This window comes from Rhinopithecus roxellana, chromosome 13 (genome assembly GCF_007565055.1).
Source record: "Rhinopithecus roxellana isolate Shanxi Qingling chromosome 13, ASM756505v1, whole genome shotgun sequence".
In the NCBI taxonomy this organism is placed as follows: domain Eukaryota; kingdom Metazoa; phylum Chordata; class Mammalia; order Primates; family Cercopithecidae; genus Rhinopithecus; species Rhinopithecus roxellana.
In genome coordinates, this window is record NC_044561.1 from 130,492,671 (window position 1) to 130,517,774 (window position 25,104).

Consider the following 25,104-nt stretch of genomic DNA (forward strand, 5'->3'; position numbering starts at 1 on the left):
TGTGGTCGACTGCCAATGAGAAAATATTGCCCCCTAAGAAACCCCGGAGGGACTTCCTTTTTTTTGAGACGGAGTCTTGCTCTGTCGCCCAGGGTGGAGTGCAGTGGCGCAATCTCAGCTCACTCTAAGCTCCGCCTCCCACGTTTACACTATTCTCCTGCCTCAGCCTCCCAAGTAGCTGGAACTACAGGCGCCCGCCACCACGCCCAGCTAATTTTTGTTGTATTTCTTTGTAGAGACGGGGTTTCACCACGTTAGCCAGGATGGTCTCAATCTCCTGACCTCGTGATCCACCCTCCTCAGCCTCCCAAAGTGCTAGGATTACAGGCATGGGCCATCACGCCTGGCCGAGGGACTTCTTCTTGGAGGCCATTTGTGGGGGACATGGGCTCCCCAAGCACACATATGGCATAGGGCAGGAGGTAAGGAAGGTTGGCTGGGCTGCCCTCACATATGTGGCAGTGGAGCAAAGGACCCCAAGGGAGGTGGCTGCCATAGTGAAGGAGCAACGCAGGAGCCAAGAGAGCTGCAGCCCAAAGGCAGGGCGCTGGGTGAGGTGTGGCCAGGCAGGAAAATGGGTCCTCATTCAGGACTGCCACTGCCCAGGTGGTGGCCTGAGGCCGAGGCCGGGCCCTTCGCAGGGCTGACTGCCCTCACAGACTGCCGTGGGGCCGTGTGCTCTGCCGCGGTGGGACTCTACGTATGACAGCCCCCGAGACTATCCCGCTTTAGGTCAGAATTTGAGTCTCTGAAGCTGTACACATGACTTTATTTGTGAAGCCCCCGGGCACAGCCCAGACACACACAGAACACAAAGGGGAAAGCATGGGGCAGTCACGGGCGCGTAGGGAGATTGTACAGCATCTGCCCAGTCCAGACCCCACTGCTCCCCTGCCCCAGGAGGTTCTTTAAGAGCAGCGTCCAGATACGGCTCGGACATTGGGGACCCTGCCCCTCCCTCCCCAGACTGGACAACAGCTTTGGGTTGTCAACACACCCCCTCCAGCTTGGCCCCCAGGCCAGTCACAGACAACATCTCAGCAGCCAGGAGAGGGTCCACTAGGTCCGGGGCCAGCGCAGTTCCAGCAGCTCCTGCTCCTGGACAATCTGGTGTCTGCCTGTCCACACGGCATAGGGCCCAGGGTTGCCCTGTGCCAACAGCCCCACGATGCCACCCCCACAGTCCCACCCATGGCATTCTCTGCTCTTCAGGCTGAGCGCTCAGCACAGTGGCATGGATGGTGGGGAGGATAGCTGCTGCAGGACCAGGGCTTGGTGACAAGAAGCAGCCCCTGGCAGGGCAGGAAACAGCCCAGTCACAACACAGAGGGGAAGGACAGCACGCGGACAACTCCTCGGGCTCTGGCTCCGCCAGGGAGCCGGGCTGGAAGGCAGGTGGGTGGGGACAGCCATCAGGGCCCAGGCGGAGATCAGCAGAGCGCCGTCAGGTGAAGGTGAGTTTAATGGCGGAGCAGCTCACAGCCCTTTACCCTGGGTGCCAACTCCCCACAACAGAGCAGAGCCAGGCCAGCAGAGAGGCGTTCAAACCCAAATCCCGACAGGAGGCACAGACCTGCATGCGCACCACACCTACACACATACTCAGGGGACTGACAGGACACACGGGACACAGACCCGCCCTGCTTCTGGCCAGAGTCCTGTCCAAGGCAACGGTGTGGGTTGTGCCTCAGTTCCTCCGAGTCCCTCCCCAGCTTACTGGTCCAGGCCAAGGGATGGGAGAGGCTTTGAATCTAGACCTTGTACAGTGTCTGCAGCAGACTGTGGCGGGCAAAGGAGCAGGATTCCAAGGCGCTGTTGGGCCTGCGGGGAAAGAAGGGTCAGCAGGTGGGATGGATGCCTCTTGGCCCCCGTTTTCCAAGTGTGGGGGCCATTTTAGTACCAGACTCATTTTTGTTAATTTGCACAATGACTCAGCAAGGGAGACATTAGCCCCTGCCTTCTGCACGTTGTGGGTGGGGGTAGGAGGGGTGAGAGGCAGGCACCCAAGACCACACAGCCCAGAGCTGGCCACAACACAGCCCCACCTCAGCCAGGCTCTTCAAGGGCCCTTCCAGCAGACATAGGCCAGGGAATCCTCACTGGCTGCCAGTGGCCTCACATGACTGGCCCACTGGAGTCCAATCTGGGTCATAAGTAAATGGCTAGCCATTGTTTTTTGGTGGTTTTTTTCTTGAGACAGGGTCTCTCTTTGTTGCCCAGGCTGGAGTACAGTCCTGGAATCATGGCTCCCTGCATCCTCGACTTCCCAGGCTCAGGTGATCCTCCTGCCTCAGCCTCCCAAGTAGCTGGGACCACAGATACACACCACCATACCCGGCTAATTTTGTATTTTTTGTAGAGACGGGGTTTCCCAATGTTGCCGAGGCTGGCCTTGAACTCCTGGGCTCAAGTGATCTTGCCTCAGCCTCCCAAAGTGCTGGGATTACAGATAGGAGCCACTGTGCCTGAGCTCCCCATTGTTGCCCTCAATATCATTAGTTTCACTGCAAAGAAAGAAACTGAGGCAAGACTCTGGGGGACTGGGCACGTGTGGGACGCAGCCAGGACCAGGCCTGACAACACCTCTGGCCTGTAGCCGATGAACAGGCCAGGATCTGTGCCAGGCCTGGGATCCCAGACAATTTGGCTGGGAGCTGAGGGAAGAGGGGCTGTGCATGTTACTACATAGTTAATCCGTCACCTCGGACACGACCTGGGGGAGACTGAGGCCTGTGCTGGAGGCTGGGCAACAAGCTGGGAAAAGGCATTCTGCTCTAACAAGGCCGAGGGGCTCATGCCCAAACTTAGGATAGCACAGGGGCTGCCAGAGATGCAGAGGGAACCACTCTGACCAGGGAGTAGGAAGGACACAAAGGACTCGGGTGCAGGTGCAGGCAGGGGCTGGGGCCACTGGCCAAACAAGCTCTGGACAGCATGGACAAAGCTCGGCACCGCAGCAATGGCACTGCTGTGGAAAGGGGTTCGGGGGCGCACACTGTGCTGGGGTGGAGTGGGGTGGGGTGAGGGTGAGGCTGTGGCCACCACAAGATTCAAAGTGAGGCTTGACCTGGCCCCTGGCAGAGGAGGGGGACAATGAGATCTATCATTCACCAAGGCCAGTCCAGCTGCAGCCCAAGGAGTGGTCTGGGTGGGGGGCATGCGGCCAGAAGGTAAGGCCTGGCTAAGGAGACAGCGCCGTGCAGACAGACACTCCAGACGCTGCGGTGGTCAGGGCTGCTCACACTCCACCAGCCCCGCCTCCCCACATGCACCAAGCATCCTGCCTCGGCTGGTGGGCTCTGGGATCCCCCAGCAAAGGGACTTTCTTGCTCCTCTACCTGCCCCACTTCCCCCGGATGGCGCCGACTGACTGGAAATGTGGCTGGTCAGGGCGCTTGGAGACAATCTCACCTAACCCTCCAGTTGGGCAAATGGGGAGACTGAGGCCTGATGAAAGCCATAGGTTGGCCAGGGGCCACACAGGGCCCCGTGAGGGTGCACGGGGCAAGCCTCCCGCCCCCTCCCTGGTGGGGCCTTGGCTCTGTTACTTGACTGTGCCCATCACCCCATCAACGCCCCAGGACTCCCCAGGACCCTCCAGAACAAGGCCAAGGTTCCTACATTGCTGGGCATTTTGGCGGCTCCCGGGTCAATGTGTGTCCCCAGGAGAGGGCCTGGGGCTGCAGAGCCTAGTGTGACCCGGCCCCTTTGGCCTGCACTACTGTGAGCATGGACAAAAAGCACCTCCAGAGATGTCATCACGCATAGCACCTCGCTCACAGACATGGGTCTGGACACTGGCCCAGCCTCTTCCTAGTGTGGGACCAAGGGAAACTCTTTAACCAACCCGGTGCTCCTTCCCTCATCGGCAAAATGGGGGCGTTACATGTCTCCTCTCTCACTGTCCCTGAGCCCCACTATCCTCAGCTGGGCAGAGGGGAGCGGGCCTCCCAAGGGTAGTGAGACTCCAACACCGATGCTGAGATCCCAGGAGGCATGAGGGCCTCTCGTGCACCTGAGCAGGGCCAGCAGGCTGGCTGGGCTGGACCTCCTGGGACTGGAGGCCTTTGGACCTGGCCAGAGAAGCCTGAGAGGACAGGCACCGGCAGAAGGACACCAAGGCCACACTCACTTGGTGATGAATGCCAGCAGCAGGGGGGCAAGGGCCTTGGGGAAATAGTCCTGCTGCACCATGTGGTTCAGTGCCATCAGGGGGCCGTACAGGTTGGCAATGGCCTTGACCTTATCTTCACTCTGTGAGGGGAACACAGCAAAACGCAGGGTGAGCTTCAAGGTCACCTGGGTGGCCCCTGGACTCCACCATCCAGACTCTGCGGGCAGCGCTCACAACTGAGTCCAGCCGGAACCTCACCATGAAGACCGAGGCTGCTGGGGTGGACTCAGGCCTCAGGGCCCAGCGGGTGAGACGGCTCAGGACTCGAGGTGAGGGAGGCTGGCAGGCATGGCTGGGGCAGCTTCTGTGCAGACCCCGCCCACCTCCCTCCCGGGCCTGCTGCTCCTTCCGGCCTCACCTTGAGTAGACCCATGTGTGCAAGGAGCCTGGTGAGGAAGGCGCTGGAGTTGAAGGACGAGGAGCTGAAAGCCTTCTTCATCAGGGCATCTGTAGGGCAGAAGCAGCAGGGGCAGGCTGCTGGCTATGGCCGAGCGCTGGGCCAAGGCACCCAGGGCTCCCCCCACACCACGCAAACACAGGCTCGCCTGCCTCCTTGCCCTGACGAAGAGGTGAACACAAGAGGGATGGCAGAGACATAGGAACCAGAGGGAGGGGCAGCTGGCATCAGGGGATGGGCTCAGTCCATCTACCAGCTGTGACACTCTGGCCCTTCCCCATCCTGGCCTCCGGTGTAAAATGGGTGTGGGGATGACACCCACTGTGCCCCCCTCACACCGTGGGAGTGGAGAGTTCCTGAGGCAGGCCACCACTGGGGGAGGATTCAGGTTATTTTGGTAGGGTGAGGGGATGTGCAGGGACTGTGCTAGGCTTCCTGGGAAACAGAACTAGGGCAACTTGTTCCCACAAATGCCCCCAGGCAGGCCCTCAGGGAGCAGGCTTGTGTCTGGCCCCCCCACCTCCTTCCAAGCCTCACTTCCCACTGAGCTGCCCTCCCCACTTTAACGCCACCTCCAGTAGAGGCCAGGAAGAGGCACCACACATGTCCTTCCACTCCTTTCTATCCTTTCCAGGAGCCGCACCCCTTGCCTCAGGGCCCTTCCTCCCCTCTGCCTCAGTCAAGCACATGGAGACAGGGTGGAAGGTGACAGGTGCTGGAATGGAGGAAACAGACAGGGTGCGGAGAGGGTTGCCACAGGGCAGGAGGGACGTGGGCTGGTGCTCCGAGAAGGCCCCATAATGTTACAGGGAAAAGTGTCCTCTGTGCAGGGAAGCTCCAGGTAGAACGGACATGTGCACAGAGGCTCTGAGGTGCGGACAAGGGCTCAGTTCTCAGCATCCTTCCTCCCGACAGACCTGCGTCCATCGGGCTTGCGGGTGTGACTATCTGGCCTTCCTAGAGTGGGCTCTGGGTTCTAACTCTATATGGCTGTGTGGATTTGAGAAAGGCCTCAGTTTCTCAGTGGTGAGAAACAGGGAGACGAGCACCCAGCTGGCTCCACGGCAGGACCATGGCAGGACCCTGATGGAGGAGCAGCACAGGGTCCCAAAGAGCAGTTCCCATGACAGCACTGGGGCTGATGAGTGACGGCGACCACAAAGGGCACCAGGGCCTCACGAGCATCAAGGGCCAGCGGGCACCCCGGCCTCACCCAGCCCACATTACCTACTGCATCCTGCACTGCCGTCCTCACAGCAGCTTCGTCCTTGAACACAGATGACACCTTTAGGAAGGCAGAGACCACCTTCTCGGGGTCAGACGTGTCAGTCTGAGGACATAAGAGACAATGGTTGGCCTGTGGCACATGGTGGAGATGTCCCTGGGCTCTGCCACTAGCTAGGAGAGGCGTGGGCAGTACACAGGCCCCTGGCAGGCAAGGACAGGTCCTGCCTTACCCCATGCTGTCCCTTCAGAATCTGGCTTGGACTTGGCCTGCAGCAAGCAAATATGCAGCATAGAGAGGGAATGAATGAGTGAATGAACAAGGATGAAAAATCATCCCAGCCAGGTGCAGTGGCTCATGCCTGTAACCCCAGCACTTTGGGTGGGAGAATGGCTTGAGGCCAAAAGTTTGAGACCAGCCTGGGCAACATAGTAAGACCCCATGTCAACAAAAAGGAAAAAAACTAGCCAAGGGTGGTGGTGTGTGCCTACAGTCTCAGCTACTTGGGAGGCTGAGGCAGGAGGACTTCTTGAGCTCAGGAGGTTGAGGTTGCACTGAGCCATGATTGCACCACTGCACTCCAGCCAGAGTGACAAAGCAAAACAGTGTCTCACACACGAAAAAAGATCATTTCAGGGACCCAGTGGTCCCCATCTTGTAATCGAACTTGAAGAAACAATCTAGGATGCAGACGATATTCACATGCAGAGAAGTTTACCTCAACCTCACTGACAACAGGGAAAAGTGGAAAAAACATCCAGAAATAGTGCCTGGCTTTTAAGTGCTACATCCATGCATTGGAATAAAAATCATGAGAAGAGTTTAACGGGCACAAGAAAGTGATGAATGGTGTTAAACCAAAGTGACAGGCCACAAAAAGGCTTACATCATCTTATTTATCATGTTAAAAGAAACAAAGAATACAGGCAAAACCTAACAAAGCAATTGGCCGAAATGTGAAGCCAACTCTGAGAGTGCGCCCATTTTATTTCTCTATAACCTCCGAGCCTCTGCTTTCTTATCTGTAAAATAAGGGCAGCAAAGTCTACATTTCAAGTTGTCAAGAGGGTTAAATAAAATCATGCCCAAATACAGTACCTGACAGAAAATGGATGCCCCAAAGATCACCTCTGAATGAATGAATGAGCCAGCCAACAAGTTAGGCTGGAGTGAGGGTGCCATCCTGCAACAGGCACGCCACTCCCAGAGGGGCCCTGGGCAATAGGGTTGTTCTCACCCATCCTGCAATAGGCACGTCACTCCCAAAGGGGCCCCGGGCAACAGAGTTGTTCTCCAAGCAGCTGGGCTGACAGAACATGCAGAGAGAAGCCAAGGAGGGGGTGGGCACATGCAAGAGTCTTGAGCAAATTCCCTAACTCCAGTCAGCATGGGAACTGCCGGGCTGCACTTTCTGTAGGCCAAGTGAGGAGGGAACATTTGCAACCCCTGGAGGCTTATAAATACCCTGGACATTTGTGTGTGTTATAACAGTGGCAGGCCAAGCCTCCCTGCCCCCAGCTGACAGTGTCGCACCCCCAGGTTCCTGAGCTGTTCGTCCCTTTTCTCTAACAGCTCCAGAAGCCATGGCAAGTACAGGGTGGGGGTCAAGGTGTGGTTATTACCTGCTGGGCTATCAGCATGGAGCTCTTGGGCCCCAGGCGCAGCAGTTTCTCTGGAGAGGGAAAAGCCAGGAAGGTGGAGACGTCTGCAGGAGGTGGGGAGGACAGCACGGGAGCTGGCTCCTGGGAAGTGGAGGCACAGAGGCTCTGGAGAATTCCGGACCCCAGACTCCCCCACACCCAGCTGTGCCCATCCCTACACCCAGCATATCCACCCTTCACTCCAGCCCATCTAGGCTCAAAGTCTAGAATTCTTCCTCCCACTCAGCCGCATTTCCCATCTATCAACATCACCTAGAGATGCTGGCTCTGGATGGCTCTTGGTCCAGGAGCCTTTGGGGTCAGGGGGAAGCCACCTCCCTGGGACTCAAAAATACGACCAAGTGGATCCTCGTCATGACACGCAGTGCCCCAGAAATGACTATAGAGGCACATGGGGGCTAAAGTGGGTCCCCGCAGAATTCCAGTCCTACAGCCTGGGTAAGCCCTGCTAGCACCAGAGGTGCCCAGAGAAAAACCTGAATTGAGGCGCACTTAGCCATTTGTTTAATTGCTTCCGTAAACCAGAGAAGCAGCCCAATTAAGCGTAAGTGTGGGGAGTCCTTGTCCAAAGCCAAGTTCTCCAGGAGCTTTACTTAGGAACCTGACAGGGAATGCAAATGAACGAACTGGAGGTGTGGCAGCCCTGATGCCACCAGCCCCAGGCCAGACACCAAGTGCCCAAGCCAGGTCACAGCCCAGCCACCATCTCAGGAATGGGGGAGCAGTTCCTAAGGGTCACCAAGACAATCTTCTGGTGGGTGAGAAAAAAAAAAATTAGAATTTCTATTTATGCTTATTTGTTTATTCTTTCAGAAATCCTTATGCATATCTTATACATAATGCAGCAGCACTGCTACTTATAAATAGACATTTATATTGGGATAAATAGAAATATAGGTAATTATGGCCAGGTGCTGTGGCTCAACACCTGTAATCCCAGCACTTTGGGAGGTTGAGGCGGGTGGATCACCTGAGGTCAGGAGTAAAACAAAGACCAGCCTAGCCAACACAGGAAAACCCTGGCTCTATTAAAGATACAAAAATTAGCCAGATGAGGCCGGGTGCAGTGGCTCACGTGTAATCCCAGCACTTTGGGAGGCCGAGGCGGGCGGATCACGAGGTCAGATCAAGACCATCCTGGCTAACATGGTGAAACCCCATCTCTACTAAAAATATAAAAAATTAGCTGGGCATGGTGGCGGGCGCCTGTAGTCCCAGCTACTTGGGAGGCTGAGGCAGGAGAATGGTGTGAACCCGGGAGGCGGAGCTTGCAGTGAGCCGAGATCGCGCCACTGCACTCCAGCCTGGGCGACAGAGTGAGACTCTGTCTCAAAAAAAAAAAAAAAAATAGGCCGGGCGCAGTGGCTCAAGCCTGTAATCCCAGCACTTTGGGAGGCCGAGACGGGCGGATCACGAGGTTAGGAGATCGAGACCATCCTGGCTAACCCGGTGAAACCCCGTCTCTACAAAAAAATACAAAAAACTAGCCGGGCGAGGTGGCGGGCGCCTGTAGTCCCAGCTACTCGGGAGGCTGAGGCAGGAGAATGGCGTAAACCCGGGAGGCGGAGCTTGCAGTGAGCTGAGATCCGGCCACTGCACTCCAGCCTGGGCGACAGAGGGAGACTCCGTCTCAAAAAAAAAAAAAAAAAAAAAAAATTAGCCAGACATGGCGGCAAGCACCTGTAACCCCAGCTATTTGGGAGGCTGAGGCATGAGAATCGCTAGAACCCAGGAGGCAGAGGTTGCAGTGAGCCGAGATCACACCACTGCACTCCAGCCTGGGTGACAAGAGTGAGACTCCGTCTCAAAAAAAAAAAAGAAAAAAAGAAAAAAGAAAGAAATATAAGTAACTATCATTACACTGAACCATTTTCTTTTTTTTACTCAATATCATGCAATCAAAAAAAAAAAAAAATGTTTGTGGCTACTGTGCTTAAGGAGACACCCCCTACCCCATTGTGAAAGCACCTCAGGATTTCACGTTCTCAGGACCAGGGCTCTGATTGTGGCAAATGATAGAAACTCACCCCAGTGTTAGGGTCCAGAATCTTCTGTGAGGGCGTGGCTGACTTCTCTCCCTGCCCTCCCTGCTGAGGCTCCTCCTCTTCCTCCTCCTCTTCTTCTTCCTCATCCTCCTCTTCCTCCTCCTCCTCTTCTTCGGCTTCCTCTTCTTCCTCTTCTCCTTCCTCCTCCTCCTCCTCGTCCTCGTCATCACTGCAGAAAGAGCTGGCTGAAGCAGATCCTCTCTACCCAGCAGCCCAGGTTGGCTCCAAGGCCTGGCTCCATGAGCCCAGAGACCTCAGCTCAGCCAGGCGGGAGAGAGCCTGGTGGGGTGGGAGCATCTGCTCCCAGGGCAGGGGTAGGTGGATCAACAGAGAAATCCAGGCTGTGGACACAAAAAAGAATCACATCTTGTTCCTGTCCTCAAGGAGCCCCAGGTTTCATGGGGAGACAGAAAACGAAGACAGCTTTGTCACACCCAGAGCCCAGGGCTTGGCAGGAACACTGCCCAGGTTGAGATGCCAGGGCAGGGGGCGCCCATATCCACATGACCTCAGGAAGCTACAGGTGTGGGGGAGGAAGAAGAGTAGGGGTGTCCTTGCCCCACAGGAAGACTGGTCCATTTCCGAGGGACTGTGGGACCTGTGAGGTTCAGCCCACCTCGGAGTCCCCAGTTCCCAGCCTCAGCTCAGGGCCTAGCACCGAGGAGACACGACTGAGTATCTGACGCATGAATGAGGCTGACTTGGAGATGAGAGGAGTACAAGGAGCCAGGTGCTGATGGCCCAACCGGACTTGGATCCAGAAGATGGCCACTCCCCGGTCACCCACCTTCACCTCCAGGTAGACTCCCCAGGCCCCACAGTCTCTTCCTTTCTAGAGTCAGCATCTTAAGAACAATCCTGAGTGTAGCCCCTTCTGGTTACCCCCACCTCCCACCCCCATCACTCCCCAGGCCCCACCACATCAGGATGGGATCTGGCCTCACCCCTTCAGAGGCCTCCCCAACTCCACCGCTCTACAGGGTGGCCCCGCTCAGCCCGGACGAGATCCTCTGCTGAATGGACAACTCATTCTGTCTCCCCTGACACGAGACAGAAACCTGACTGTCCCACCCTTACAGCCCTGATGCCTAGTGTATGACCTGGTACATAACAGGAGTGCAACCAACACTTCTTTTTTTTTTTTGGAGACGGAGTCTTGCTCTGTCGCCCGGGCTGGAGTGCAGTGGCCGGATCTCAGCTCACTGCAAGCTCCGCCTCCCGGGTTTACACCATTCTCCTGCCTCAGCCTCCCGAGTAGCTGGGACTACAGGCGCCCGCCACCTCGCCCGGCTAGTTTTTTGTATTTTTTTAGTAGAGACGGGGTTTCACAGTGTTAGCCAGGATGGTCTCGATCTCCTGACCTCGTGATCCGCCCGTCTCGGCCTCCCAAAGTGCTGGGATTACAGGCTTGAGCCACCGCGCCCGGCCGCAACCAACATTTCTGAATAAATACAAGTAGAAACAAATAAAGGGGCCAGGTGTGGTGGTGGGTGCCTGTAATCCCAGCTACTTGGAAGGCCGAGGCAGGAGAATCGCTTGAACCCAGGAGGTGGAAGCTGCAGTGAGCTGAGATAGCACCACTGTACTTCAGCCTGGGCAACAGAGCAAGACTCCGTCTCAAGAAAAAGAAAGAAAGGAATGGCCTGACCCCGACCTCTGGGGCCGCCTACCTGAGGGACGCCAGCACCTTGGCCATGTTGAAGCCCTCCAGCACCTCCTGAAGCTGTTCACAGCCTTCTTCTCCCAGGGTGTTGCCTGCTCAAGGGGAGGGAAGAGCAGTCAGCCCGGGGTGCCAGGGCCAGCCTAGCAGACCTGTGCAGAGGCCTCCCCCATCTGACTACCGTTCAGGTCCAGCTTCTCCAGCTCAGTTTTGTCTGCCATGGCCTCGGCAACAGCCAGGGCAGCGTCCCTCTTGATTTCACAGAATGACAAGTTCAGCTCCTGAAAATAAGAGGAAGGGTTGGAGGCAGGCAGAAACCCAGGCCAGGACACCAGGTTCTACTCTAAGCCTCAGTTTCCCCAAGTGAGAATATGGCAGGCTCTGTCCTCAGGACTGGGCAAAGTGGGCAGGAAGAATAACAGCAACAACAAAAATAATGCCCTGCAACCAACGATGAGTCACACACTGAGTGTGTTTACTGTACGACAGTGACGTGCACCAACCCCTGCCTCCCACTTTAGAAATGAAGAAACCATGGCTCAGAGGGGTGTGGAGGCTCACACAGCATCACAGAGCCCGAAGTGGGGGCGCTGGGATATGGATGCAGGCCTGCCTGCCTTCAGACCAGACCCCTGTGCCCCCAGCCACCCCACCACCCACAGACCCCAGAGTGAGGACGTCAGGCGTCCAGGCTGGCACCTTTAGCTTGGGCAGGCCGCCACGGATGGCATCTGCAATGGCAACGGCACCCTTGGAGCGCACCAGGCAGTCCCCAAAATTGATCACCTCCACCTGCCGCAAGGTCTTCAAGGTCTGCGAGGTGGAAGTAAGGGTCCAGAGTGAGGGTGCAGGCCACACCCCAGCCCTCAGCAAGCCCCGGGGGCCCCACACGGTCACATCCCACACCAGCCACCACACACTGTCCTCCTCTGCAAGTCACTAGCTTTGCTGTCTTCTTGTAGGCCTCTGGGTCCCTGGCCAAACCTCCTCCACCCTACTCCCCACGTTATTGCCAGAACTCTTCCTGAGACCAACCAAGCAAGGCTCCTGCCCGAGTCTCTGGGCCTTCTACACATAAGCTGATCCCTCTGCCTGAAACACCCATCCCCCACCCTCTCTCCAGAGAAAGATCACTTGTCCTATGCCAGGCACGGTGGCCTAGATCACACCATTGCACTCCAGCCTGGGCGACAGACCGAGACTCCATTTCAAAAAAAAAAAAAAAAAAAAAGACCACTGTCCTATACAATTTAGCCAAAATGTGATCTCTTCCAGGAAGCCTGCCCTAAGTCTGATTTGAACTTCCTTCTGGCGTGTTCCCCAACACCTGCACACATCTCTGCTAACACACAGGCAGCCGAACTAGCCTTCTGTGGGGCCACAGGGCCCTGGCAGCCAACAAGCCACTGCGTTCAAAGCCCGGCACTGTTACCACCGGGCAGCTTCCTTCCCTCCTTGAGCTAGGGTCTCCCTGAAGGCAGAGTCTTTGGCTCAACCCTGTGTGGCCTGCACTTGGTACAAAGCCAAGCACTATATGGGGAGTTCAAAAAAAGCTGCTGGGCCAGGCACAGTGGCATGCACCTGTAATCCCAGCTACTCAGGTTGAGATGGGAGGATCACTTGAGCCCAGAAGTTCAAGACCAGCCCGGGCAACAGTAAGACTCTGTCTCAAAAAGTGGTAATAAATAAAACAAACAGCAGCTGCTGAACAAATCAACCAGGAAAACAGATGTGGGGAGTAGCCTGGTCCTCTGCAGCCTGAGAACCAAACCAGCGCCAGCCGCTGGGGGCCGCAGAGGCAGCTCAGAAGGTGGCATGAAGGATCGGAGCTGCCCGAGGAGGGCGCGGGTTACCTTGTGACCTGAAACCCTGTCCAGGACATGTTCAAAGAGCTGGACCCATGGGGCACACACCCAGGGGGCAGGCAGGGGATAGAGCAGTCCCTGCTAAATGGAGCCCCGGCTTCCCTGGAAACACAGCAGCCAGCTTCTGTCTTGCGGGTCGCAAGTGGCTCTGCCACACTCGCCTCACCTCGGCCATGGCCACGGCGCCCTTCTCGGTGAAGGTGTTGTCGTTCAGGTTGATGACCCGCAGCAGGGGGTTGACAGCGAAAGCCTGGGCCAGGGCAGTGACACCTGGGTGGTTGATCCCATTCTGTGGCATGTGGACTTCCTCCAGGGTCCCGATGACCTGTGAGGAGCAGGCAGAGAGTGGAGGGGGCCCCGAGTGCCAGATGACATCCAGCAGGCAGGAGAGCAATTCCACACAGCAGGCACAGGAATGGGCTGCCGCCAGCACAGGGCAGGGGCTCGTCTGTGGGACTCTGGGGCATGGCTACATCTGACCCTTTCCACAACCTCCTGAGGGAGTCCTACTGCCTGGGATAGGATCTCCACCAGAGAAAAGACTAGGGATCAAAGAGGCAAAGTGACTTGCCCAGGGTCACAGAGCTCTAGATCGAGTAGGTTGATTTCTTTTTTTTTTTTTTTCTGAGACGGAGTCTCACTCTGCTGCCCAGGCTGGAGTGCAGTGGCCAGATCTCAGTTCACTGCAAGCTCCGCCTCCCAGGTTTACGCCATTCTCCTGCCTCAGCCTCCCGAGTAGCTGGGACTACAGGTGCCCGCCACCTCGCCCGGCTAGTTTTTTGTATTTTTTAGTAGAGACGGGGTTTCACCGTGTTAGCCAGGATGGTCTCGATCTCCTGACCCCATGATCCGCCCGCCTTGGCCTCCCAAAGTGCTGGGATTACAGGCTTGAGCCACCGCGCCCAGCCTGGTAAGTTGATTTCTTGTTCTCAGTCTGGTATCTTCTGCACAGAGGGGACCCTGGCTGTGGTGGGCAGTCACTCACGGCCCTTCTCTGGATGACACAGCTCCATGTGACCTTTCTTTCTTGGGGCCCTCCTACCCCACCCACCTACACAACATAACCCCTTCGACATGGCATGTCCTTCTCTGGGGATGAGGGGTCTTCCCTGGGCCACGCAGCCCTATCACAGCCTGGCATTTTGATACCCACTCTCTCTGCCTGGAACACTCTATCTACTTATTTTATTTTTATTTTTTTTCTTTTTTTGAGATGGAGTCTCATTCTGTCGCCCAGGCTGGAGTGCAGTGGCATGATCTTGGCTCACTGCAACCTCTGCCTCCTGAGTTTAAGTGATTCTCCTGCCTCAGCCTCCTGAGTAGCTGGGATTACAGGCACACACCACCACATCTAATTTTGTATGTTTAGTAGAGATGGGGTTTCACCATGTTGGCCAGGCTGGTCTTGAACTCCTGACCTCCAGTGATCCAGCGTCCTCGGCCTCTCAAAGTGCTGGGATTACAGGCGTGAGCCACCACACCCGGCCAGTCAGCACTTTCTTGACAGGCTAACTGCTATGAGTTCTAGGGCTCTTGTTTTGGTCACCTCCTCTCCCAGGAAGGCTTCCTGATTCCCCCAGCCAGGGTCCAGTGCTCTTCCTCTGTGCTCCCGGAGCACCTGGTCCCTCCTCTATCACGGTGGTTCTCACCCTGCCTACATTCAAAGCCTATATTCCATCTGCACCCCATCAGCCCCTGAGCTTTGGAGGAGAGGGCCATGTCCCAGTCTCCACTGTGACCCAGGACTGAGGGTAGGCCTGGCATAACTGTGCCAAGGAGCCTTCCGCTGTCCTCGGGTGCTCAGTGAAGCATGGGGCGATGGGGGTAGCAGGTGGTCCACAAATAAATACAGGAAGGCCAACTGAGGCACACTCCAGGTCAGGCCTTCTTACTGTTTTCTGTGCCATGAACCCTTCAGGCTGTCTGGTGAAGCCCCTGGGTCACCGCCGCAAAAAATGTTTTTTTAAATTTTAAGATAAATTATACAGAATTACAAAGGAAATCAACTCAGAACAGTTATCAAAACATTTAGGAAAAAACTCCAAACACGTGCTGTAGTGATATACAAACTTCTTCTTTTTTGAGATGGAGTCTCGCTCTGTCGCCCAGGCTGGAGTGCAGTGGCGCGATCTCGGCTCACTGAAAGCTCCGCCTCCCGGGTTTACGCCATTCTCCAGCCTTAGCCTCCCAAGTAGCTGGGACTACAGGCGCCCGCCACCTCGCCCAGCTAGTTTTTTGTTTTTGTATTTTTAGTAGAGATGGGGTTTCACAGTGTTAACCAGGATGGTCTTGATCTCCTGACCTCGTGATCCACCTGCCTCAGCCTCCCAAAGTGGTGGGATTACAGGCGTGAGCCACCGCATCCAGCCACAAACTTCTTGTTAATGCACTAAATAAGATCTAGGGGTGGGTTCGCTATTACTGTAATTTTGATGTAGTGAGAAATATTTCTATATATCAGTAATAATTATAACTTCACATGAAATATCTGTGATTTCCACTGGGGATAAAGTCACAAGATTTTCTATTTATTTATTTATGAGACAGTCACGCTCAGTCGCCCAGGCTGGAGTGCAGTGGTGAGATCTTGGCTCACTGCAACCTCTGCCTCCCAGGTTCACACCATTCTCCTGCCTCAGCCTCCCAAGTAGCTGGGACTACAGGCACCTGCCACCACGCCCAGCTAATTTGTTTGTATTTTTAGTAGAGACAAAGTTTCACCGTGTTAGCCAGAATGATGTCGATCTCCTGACCTCATGATCTGGCCTCCCACAGTGCTGGGATTACAGTCATGAGCCACTGCACCCGTCCTTTATTTTTTAAAAAATTTTAGGCTGGGCACAGTGGCTTATGTCTATAATCCCAGCACTTTAGGAGGCCAAGACGGGTGGATTACCTGAGGTCAGGAGTTTGAGACCAGCCTGGTTAACGTGGTGAAACTCCATCTCTACTAAGTAAACACAAAAATTAACATGGTGGTGTGCACTTGTAGTCCCAGCTAATCAGAAGACTGAGGTGGGAGGATCATTTGAGCCTGGGAAGCTGAAACTGCAGTGGGCCGAGATTGCTACTGGTGCACTCCAGCCTGACCACAGACTGAGACCCTGTCTCAGTAAGTTTTTTGTTTGGTTCAGGGGCTACATGTGCTTGTTATGTGGGTTATTCACAGGCCTTTCTAATGCTGTGAGGTTTATTGTCTACATTCATGATCAAAAGTCACACTACATACTTTAGCTATGTTAGGGATAAATAATGATGTTGTTTTTTCCTCGTCCATGTTCACAGACCCCTGAATTCTATCCACAGACTGGAGGGGATTAAGAACCTCCATTCGAAGCCCACCAGAGGACACCTATGAAGGCTCAGCACAACCACGCACACCCCCTACTCCTAGTGCACTGAGGACAGTAGGCTGAGGGCAGGGAGGGGTCCAAGGATGGCAGCAAGGCCCCCCTCCAGCTTGAGGAGGCAGCGGGGGCTCCCCTGCAGCCAGGGGTGCGGGAGACACAAGGCAGATCTCTATGGTGTTCACTTGGCACCGAAGCAGGCAAGGGGTGTCTACAGGCAGGCTCTGTGGGCAGGCAGGACAGTGGGTGCCATTCTGGCCAGTATAAGCAATGCTCCTAGGATACTGTTTGCTGAAGAAAACGTTTAAATGAAGACAAGAGGGGCTGGGCGTGATGGCTCACGCCTGTAATCCCAGCACTTTGGGAGACCCAGGTGGGCAGATCACTTGAGGTCAGGAGTTCAAGACCACCTGGCCAACATGGTAAAACCCTGTCTCTAATAAAAATACAAAAATTATGGCCGGGCGCGGTGGCTCAAGCCTGTAATCCCAGCACTTTGGGAGGCCGAGGCGGGCGGATCACGAGGTCAGGAGATCGAGACCATCCTGGCTAACATGGTGAAACCCCGTCTCTACTAAAAAAATACAAAAAACTAGCCGGGTGAGGTGGCGGGCGCCTGTAGTCCCAGCTACTCGGGAGGCTGAGGCAGGAGAATGGCGTAAACCCGGGAGGCGGAGCTTGCAGTGAGCTGAGATCCGGCCACTGCACTCCAGCCTGGGCGACAGAGCGAGACTCAGTCTCAAAACAAAAAACAAAACAAAACAAAAAACAAAAATTAGCCGGGTGTGGTGGTGGGTGCCTGTAATTCCAGCTACTCGGGAGGCTAAGGCAGAACTGCTTGAACCTGGGCGGCGGAGACTGCAGTGAGCCAAGATCGTGCCACTGCACTCCAGCGTAGGTGACAGAATGAGACTGCCTCAAAAAAAAAAAACCAAAAAAACAAAAAAGAGAAGAGGGAGATAGACTTCAAAGTTTTCAGTCCTGTTAGGGGCAAATGTGGCCTTCTGCTGGCACTTGCAGTCGGGGACTCAGCAATGTCCTGGGAGGATGGGGAGAGGAGAGTGGAAGAAGAGCAGGGACAAGGTCCCCTGAGAGCACCTCATCTGGCCCCTGAGCCCTGTGGATGCCCTTGACTGTCTTCCTGTCTTGGGAAGTCTGCTATGTTCCTCCTCTGTGCCCCACACCAGGGGCTGGGCCAGGCTACTGTCAGTGCTCCCGCCATCTCATTTCACCACTTCTGAGCCTGGCAGATGACACTCCTTGGTCAGAGTGGCCTGCCTGGCCTGAAGTCCCGCAGGGGGCTGCTGCTGGCTTACCTGAGGGAGCAGTCACACACGTTTCCAGAAATGCATGACAGGAATCCTGGCCCATTTTCAGATGGGCTAACAGGCTTGGAGGGGGCACGTGACGCCCCAGATCTCTCGGCTGAGTGCCAGCCAGGGATTCGCATCCAGGACTGTCAGCCTACTACACCAAGTGCACCTCAGGGTCATGGGGGCAGGATGGACAGAAACCACTCACCCTAAAAGCTTCTGCCAAGGCAGTGGCGCCATCGTTCTCCAGACGGTTTCTGCCAGCCACGAAGACCTTCAGGGCCAGAGGCTTGCCTTGGGCACTGGATTTCCGGTGACACTCAGTCAGAGCTGCAGCCAGGATCTGTGGGGAAAGGCAAAGGGCCCAGGCCATGGGCAGGAGCCCCTTCTCCCAGTGGGGCGGCCACTGCCACTGAACTGCTCTTCAACATCACACGCCACCCACCGGTGCAGGCCGGGGGATACAGGACTGCTAACAGCACAACAGTCACACCTTCCATGTGCCCAGCACTTCAGTTTACAAAAGGTTTTTACATCTAATGCTGTGTCACACCAGCCTGAGAGGTTTAGCTTCACTTCGGAGACTGAGGAAAGGGAGAGACCACATGGAGTGGACGAACTTTCAGCCAGGTCCAGGGGAGGGCTAAGGCCCTCTGCTAGGTGGGAAAATCATGACTCCTGTTTCCCAGCTGAAGAAACTCAGGGTAAAGGGAACGGAAACTTTCTTATGGTCAATAAACAAGTGGTGGACTCTGCACCAGAGCCCAAATCTTCCAGCTTCTCTTCCACGCACCACAATGTCCAAGGGAGCCAGCTGCCAAGTCCACGGTCCAGAAGGACCTGTCTGATACATGCCTGTACCTAAGCTGGCCAGGCACAGTAGGGGCTTGCCTGTTGGCAGTAAAAACCTAACACCCAGCTTGTCCTGTCCCTGGTGTGGTGCCAGGAAGTAGCTTCTACCCTGGTTACACCAATAGGCAAAGCACTGAAAAACGGAGACTGACAGATGGGAATCAGAGCCCATGGTAAATGCGACACAGAAGAATCATAAGCGAGTGCACCAAGAGAGAAGTGAGATTTACAAAACACCTGACGTTTGCAGAGCACCTGCTAGGGCCTGGGCACCCTCGGTATATTTTCTCGTTTCAACCTCAACACTAGCCTGGGAGGAGGCAGGCAGGATTGGCCGCACTTTACAGATGAGGAAGCTGAGGCTCTGAGCGGTGAGTGAATCGGCCAAGGTCATCCAGTAAATATTTAGCAAAGCCACACGTGGCGGGTAGGTTGGCCTAATCCTGGCATGACACTGCACATAGCCGTCCTTGAGGAACAGAAGAGCCAGCACCTGCCTGACTCCACGGTGGTGACGGTGGATCATGTACACACTCAGGGTGGAGGCATCAAACTTCTGCCAAAGACCAGCCTCTGAGGAAGCTCCTCAGCAGCAGCAGCCGACTGCTAGGTCACCCCATTCTCCCCCATTCCTTGGAGGCCACATGGTGAGGGCCTTAGCTCCCGCAGGAGTCCAACTTGGGTATGGAGAGTTCCCAAGCACTGGGCCACGCCTCTTCCCCCGTCGACTCCTCTGGGCCCTCTTATTCTCGTGGTGCATGGCGCAGAAACCACACCAAACACACTGTCCAGAAGAAAAAGATTCCAAAGGGATTCCAAAGGACCTGCAGGCTTTGGTTAGACACCCAGACTACGGCGTCTGAGCTCCCAAGAGGCACAGGTTGGCAAGGCCAAGACCCAGAGACCTAATCAAATTAGTGGTCCGAGGCACAGAGAACCATTAATCAAACTCCACGGTGGGCCTGTCTGCCTAGGTGGCCCTCTGGCCCTGGGGTTCAAAACTCATTCCCCAACTCATCCCACTGCAAGTACAAGACAGGACAGACAACCCCTGGCTAGTAGGAAAGCTCCCTTAGCCTCAGTTTCCAGACACTGCTGGACGGGAGAAGGGAAGTAATGGAAGGAAAACTGAAGCATTTTGCTAGAATAGAGTCTCTGGCTCTCCCAGCATATCCCCCTCATTCTAGGTTGGGCTGCACCTGCTTTCTGTGATGATGCAAACATTTTTATATCTTTTTTTTTTTTTTTGAGACGGAATTTCGCTCTTGTTGCCTATGCTGGAGTGCAGTGGTACCATCTCAGCTCACTGCAACCTCCGCCTCCCGGGTCAAGCAATTCTCCTGCCTCAGCCTCCTGAGTAGCTGGGACTACAGGTGCCTGGCACCACGCCCAGCTAATTTTTGTATTTTTAGTAGAGTTTCAACATGTTGGCCAGGCTGGTCTTGAACTCCTGACCTCAGGTGATCCACCCGCCTCGGTCTCCCAAAGTGTTGGAATTACAGGCATGAGCCACTGCACCACCGTGCCCGGCGCATTTTTATATCTTAACACAGGGACAGCTTATTGCCCAAGTGGACTTGGGGGAGGGCTAAGGCACAGAGCCTGCCCCTGCTCACCCTCACATCAGGCTGAGGGCCACAGGCACCCTCTGCAGGGTAGGCCACTCCAGCTCCTCAGCCTGGGGCTCCATGGGCCTCACTGCACTAGCTACGTGATCCACTCCACCCACCTCTCTAAGCTTATGCTGAGTCATGTGGAAAAATGGGGATGGCACCACCCACCTTTCAGTGTGGGTAGGAAAAGTTAAAGTATTGCATATTCAAATAAGATGTCCCCAACTGCTGTTAGTTCCCAGTGCCCTTTTCGCTCTTTGGTTAGAAAGTGTGTGCAGGGTTTGTAGCCTGGCACTCAGCGTTCTCCAACCCTGGGTCTAAAGGCACTGGGATGGAATTGGAAGAGAGTAACACGCAGGCTGCCCTCGATGCAGGTTCTGGGAAGCAAAGAAGCTCCACTCTACACTGACCAGCCCAACGTGAAGCTCTACACTGACCTTGCCTGGGGGATGCCCCCCCTCACCCCGGGGGCAAGGCCCTGTCCAGGAATAAAGGTGAGCTGTGACAGTGCCTCCCTGAGCGGATGCTCCTCTTTTCAGGCTCCCTCCTCCGCCTGTGTGCCAGGCTCTACCAGCTGCTCTGTGGGTACAGTGAGTGTAGGGATGCCCCAAGCCCTGAGTTTTGCAGAGCCAGCAGGCTGGAGCAGGTATGCGGCGGCACTCCCTCTGCGTTGCCAAGCCAACCCAAGAACTTGGGATGGTTGCTTGGCAACCCCACCCTCATGGATGCCTCTACCCTTCGGCCACAGGCTGCTGCCTTTGAGGCCTTTCTCTTTTGAAAACAACGGCTGACTATCCCAGATGGTGGTGGCCAAGGGCCAGGGCACATATATCAGACGGATGTGGATGGACCAGGGGACTCTGTGGGGAGAGGGCTGCCACACCCACCTTGCCGCCACCGATGCCCATACCACAGTTGTTGAGCTTGAGTTCATGCAGGGTGAAGCAGGCTGAGCTCTTGAGCAGGGCCTCGAAGCCTTGCACACCGTCGGGCCCAAACGCATTGTCACTTAAGTCCAGCTCCACCAGCTGGGCCCCAGCTGTGATGAGTCCTTCCCCTAGTGAGATCTGGGCACAGAGGAAGCTCGTGTCAGTTTCACAGACACCCAGCAGGTGCTGCTTCTGTGCCGGGCCCAGCTCTGCCTTCCAAGGACACCCCGGCTGGTGCAGAACCAGCACAGACACAAACCATTTCGGCATTCTTAAGACTGGAAACTCTACAAAGGGCTCCTAACAGCTGGAGAGTGGGGTGTGCGTATGCATGGGGTGGCCTGGGAAGGCTCCTTGTAAGAGGTGGCATTTGGGCTTAGTCTGAATGAGAATCAGCTAGTCAACATGAAAAGACTCCAAGCAGCTGAAAAAACAGGAGCAGAGAGACATAAGCATGAAGCAGCAGGCTGTGAGCCTGGGGGCAAGCTGTGGGTAGACTCGAGAAGACAACATAGCATGGGCTTTGGGTGGAAGAGAAGTGAGGGGTCAGATCAGGCAAGAGCCTTGAATGCCAGGCCAAGAACTGTGCGCCTCAGCCTGAGAGCACCAGGCTTTGAGGTGGCTGAGGGATACGGAAGTAACATCCCCGGACTGGAAGAGAGCAGATGCATAGGAAGATGGGCTGGAGTGCCCTCCCGGGAGTGTGGGGCAGCAACACTGGCAACAGAGAGGGGACCTGCCGGCCAGTGTGACAAGTGCAGGAGAGGAGCTGCCTGTTCACGGAGCAGGGGACATGCAGAAGCTGGTGGTTCCCTGGACAAGCAGGAGGAGGGAGGGAGGAACCACAAATGCCTCCAGGGTTTCTGGTGGTGACTGGCAGATGGAGGTGGCCATCTCCAAGCCACGGCCAGGATCAGCTTTGGCAGGAGGATCTGGAGCTCTCCTGGAAACCTCCTGGGCTGGAGAGAGCTACACTCCCTCATCCCACCAGGAGAGAAATGGTCAGAGAGGAGGCTCTGCCAGAGACTGGAGCAGAAATGGGGCAGAAAGAGAGTTTTCTTCACCATCTTTTCTAACTTGAAATTGTTTTTTTTTTTTTGAGACGGAGTCTTGCTCTCTCTCTCCCAGGCTGCAATGTAATGGCATGATCTCAGCTCACTGCAACCTTCACTTCCCAGGTTCAAGTGATTCTTCTGCCTCAGCATCCTGAGTAGCTGGGATTACACACACCTGCCATTATGCCCCGCTAATTTTTGTACTTTTGTAGACACAGGGTTTCAGCATGTTGGCCAGGCTGGTCTTTAACTCCTGACCTCAGGTGATCCGCCTCCACTCAGCCTCCCAAAGTGCTGGGATTACAGTTGTGAGCCACTGCACCTGGCCTGACTTGAAATTCTTCTATATACAATCACTGAAATGAACCTCTTTTTTTTTTTTTTTTTTTTTTTTTTTTGAGACGTACTCTTGCTCTGTCACCCAGGTTGGAGTACAGTGGCATGATCTTGGCTCACTGCAACCTCCACCTTCTGGGTTCAAGCAATTCTCCTGCCTCAGCCTCCCAAGTAGCTGGGAACACAGGCAGGTGCCACCATGCCCAGCTAATTTTTTTTTTTTTTTTTTTTTTTTTTTTTGAGACGGAGTCTCGCTCTGTCGCCCAGGCTGGAGTGCAGTGGCCGGATCTCAGCTCACTGCAAGCTCCGCCTCCCGGGTTTACGCCATTCTCCTGCCTCAGCCTCCCGAGTAGCTGGGACTACAGGCGCCCGCCACCTCGCCCGGCTAGTTTTTTGTATTTTTTAGTAGAGACGGGGTTTCACCATGTTAGCCAGGATGGTCTCGATCTCCTGACCTCGTGATCCACCCGTCTCGGCCTCCCAAAGTGCTGGGATTACAGGCTTGAGCCACCGCGCCCGGCCTCGCCCAGCTAATTTTTGTATTTTTAGTAAAGACAGGGTTTTGCCATGTTGGCCAGGCTGGTATCAAACTCCTGACCTCAAGTGATCTGCCCACCTCGGCCTCCCAAAGTGCTGGGATTATAGGCAGGAGCCACCACACCCAGCCAGAAATGAATTTTTTTTTTTTTTTTTGAGACGGAGTCTCGCTTTGTCGCCCAGACTGGAGTGCACTGGCCGGATCTCAGCTCACTGCAAGCTCCGCCTCCCGGGTTTACACCATTCTCCTGCCTCAGCCTCCCGAGTAGCTGGGACTACAGGCGCCCGCCACCTCGCCCGGCTAATTTCTTTTTTTTTTTGTATTTTTAGTAGAGACGGGGTTTCACCATGTTAGCCAGGATGGTCTCGATCTCCTGACCTCGTGATCCGCCCGTCTTGGCCTCCCAAAGTGCTGGGATTACAGGCTTGAGCCACCGCGCCCGGCCCAGAAATGAATTTTCTTAACCTACATTCCAAATCCTAGCTTCACAAGCCAGGTGCAGTGGCACGCACCTGTAATCCCAGCTACTTGGGAGGCTGACGTGGGAGGAATGTTTGAGCCCAGGAGTTCAAGACCAGCCTGGGCGACATAGCAAGACCCTGTCTTTAAAAAAAAATAAAGGCTGGGTGCAGTGGCTCACGCCTGTAATCCCAGTGCTTTGGGAGGCCAAGGCAGGTAGATCACGAGGTCAGGAGATCAAGACCATCCTGGCTAACACGGTGAAACCCCGTCTCTACTAAAAATACAAAAACTTAGCTGGGCGTGGTGGCGGGTGCCTGTAGTCCCAGCTACTCGGGAGGCTGAGGCAGGAGAATGGTGTGAACCTGGGAGGCGGAGCTTGCAGTAAGCTGAGATCACACCACTGCACTCCAGCCTGGGTGACAGTGAGACTCCATCTCAAAAATAAAATAAAATAAAATAAAATTTTAAAAATAGGGGCCAGGCGCGGTGGCTCAAGCCTGTAATCCCAGCACTTTGGGAGGCCGAGACGGGCGGTTCACGAGGTCAAGAGATCAAGACCATCCTGGCTAACACAGTGAAACCCCGTCTCTACTAAAAAATACAAAAAACTAGCCGGGTGAGGTGGCGGGCGCCTGTAGTCCCAGCTACTCGGGAGGCTGAGGCAGGAGAATGGCATGAACCCGGGAGGTGGAGTTTGCAGTGAGCTGAGATCTGGCCACTGCACTCCAGCCTGGGTGACAGAGCGAGACTCCGTCTCAAAAAAAAAAAAATTTTTTTTAAAATAAAACATAAAAAGAGGCTGGGCACAACCAGGGTGAGGGGCTCAGTAACATCGGTTGTACGTACTCATCACTGACCAGAAATCTGCACCCTCAGGGCCTGCCGTGTGCAGCCCTGTGCCAGGAAGACACACTGAGAGGCTGCCGACCTGAAGAGACAGCCAGCCCTGCTCTCTTCCCTCAGCCAGGCAAGCCTTTCTGTGTTGCCCCTTTCTATTTCCTTCCACACACCCGCACACACGCACTCAGAGACTGGGAACTCAGTGTAAGTCAGTCTGAGCCCTGGGAATGAGGAAATGGGAAGCCACCCATGACAGCATCAAACCCAAGCAGAGTGTGGTGTGGACAAAGGGAGGAGCCAGAGAAAGATGGGGATGGCTACATGGGCTGTGTGCTGAGAAGTCATGAAGGCACAGGACTGTGAGGTGCAGGAAGGGGTTGCTGGGAAAGGCGGGGCATCGTATTGGGGTGAAATCCAACAGTGAACCAAACCATGCAGCTCAGGAGGACCCAAGAGTGTGTGGTCTCAGCTCTCTCACCTCCCTGAAAGTCCCCGCCCTTGGGGTTCCTCCCCTGTCAGTCCCTGTGCTCCCACCCTCCCCTCCTGTCAGAACACAGGGCACATGCTGGGTTTGCCAGGCTTCCATTCCAGCAGCTCAATCACCCACAGGGCTTATCTTAGGCTCCAGAAAGAATAAAGTATGAGAAAAGCCCTGGGAACTGCCAAAGAGGGTCCTGTGTGTGGAGGGGAAGAACAGCTCGTTTGCTTACCAGGGCGGGTGGGATCTCAGTCCGCAGCCTCCCCGTGAACATGTCACTCCAGTGGCAGCGCTGCGGCGGAAAGAAGACAAGA

The 25,104-nt window shown here is 55.2% G+C and overlaps 1 protein-coding gene across 1 annotated transcript; it reads right to left on the reverse strand.

Moving 5' to 3' along the window:
- Nucleotides 1-745: 745 nt before the first annotated feature.
- On the reverse strand, nucleotides 746-25,104 carry LOC104672712 (ran GTPase-activating protein 1). Its single transcript, XM_030914520.1, has 13 exons — nucleotides 25,023-25,104; nucleotides 21,040-21,219; nucleotides 17,896-18,030; nucleotides 13,194-13,352; nucleotides 11,862-11,975; nucleotides 11,344-11,443; nucleotides 11,173-11,257; nucleotides 9,485-9,671; nucleotides 7,419-7,538; nucleotides 5,799-5,901; nucleotides 4,533-4,621; nucleotides 4,133-4,254; nucleotides 746-1,821 (listed from the first exon to the last, which is right to left on the reverse strand). Exons 1-13 carry the CDS (start codon nucleotides 25,062-25,064, stop codon nucleotides 1,752-1,754), a joined length of 1,506 nt encoding a protein of 501 aa, XP_030770380.1. The 5' UTR covers nucleotides 25,065-25,104; the 3' UTR covers nucleotides 746-1,751.

What these genes read in the sequence shown, in the direction of transcription:
- LOC104672712 (XM_030914520.1), bottom strand. Translation starts at nt 25,064, where the DNA reads ATGTTCACGGGGAGGCTGCGGACTGAGATCCCACCCGCCCTG. An exon ending in GGAGAAGCTGGACCTGAACG is followed by an intron (nt 11,258 to 11,343) that starts GTAGTCAGATGG and finishes CCCCTTGAGCAG; the next exon opens with GCAACACCCTGGGAGAAGAA. An exon ending in CTGCTGGCATTCATCACCAA is followed by an intron (nt 1,822 to 4,132) that starts GTGAGTGTGGCC and finishes CTTTCCCCGCAG; the next exon opens with GCCCAACAGCGCCTTGGAAT.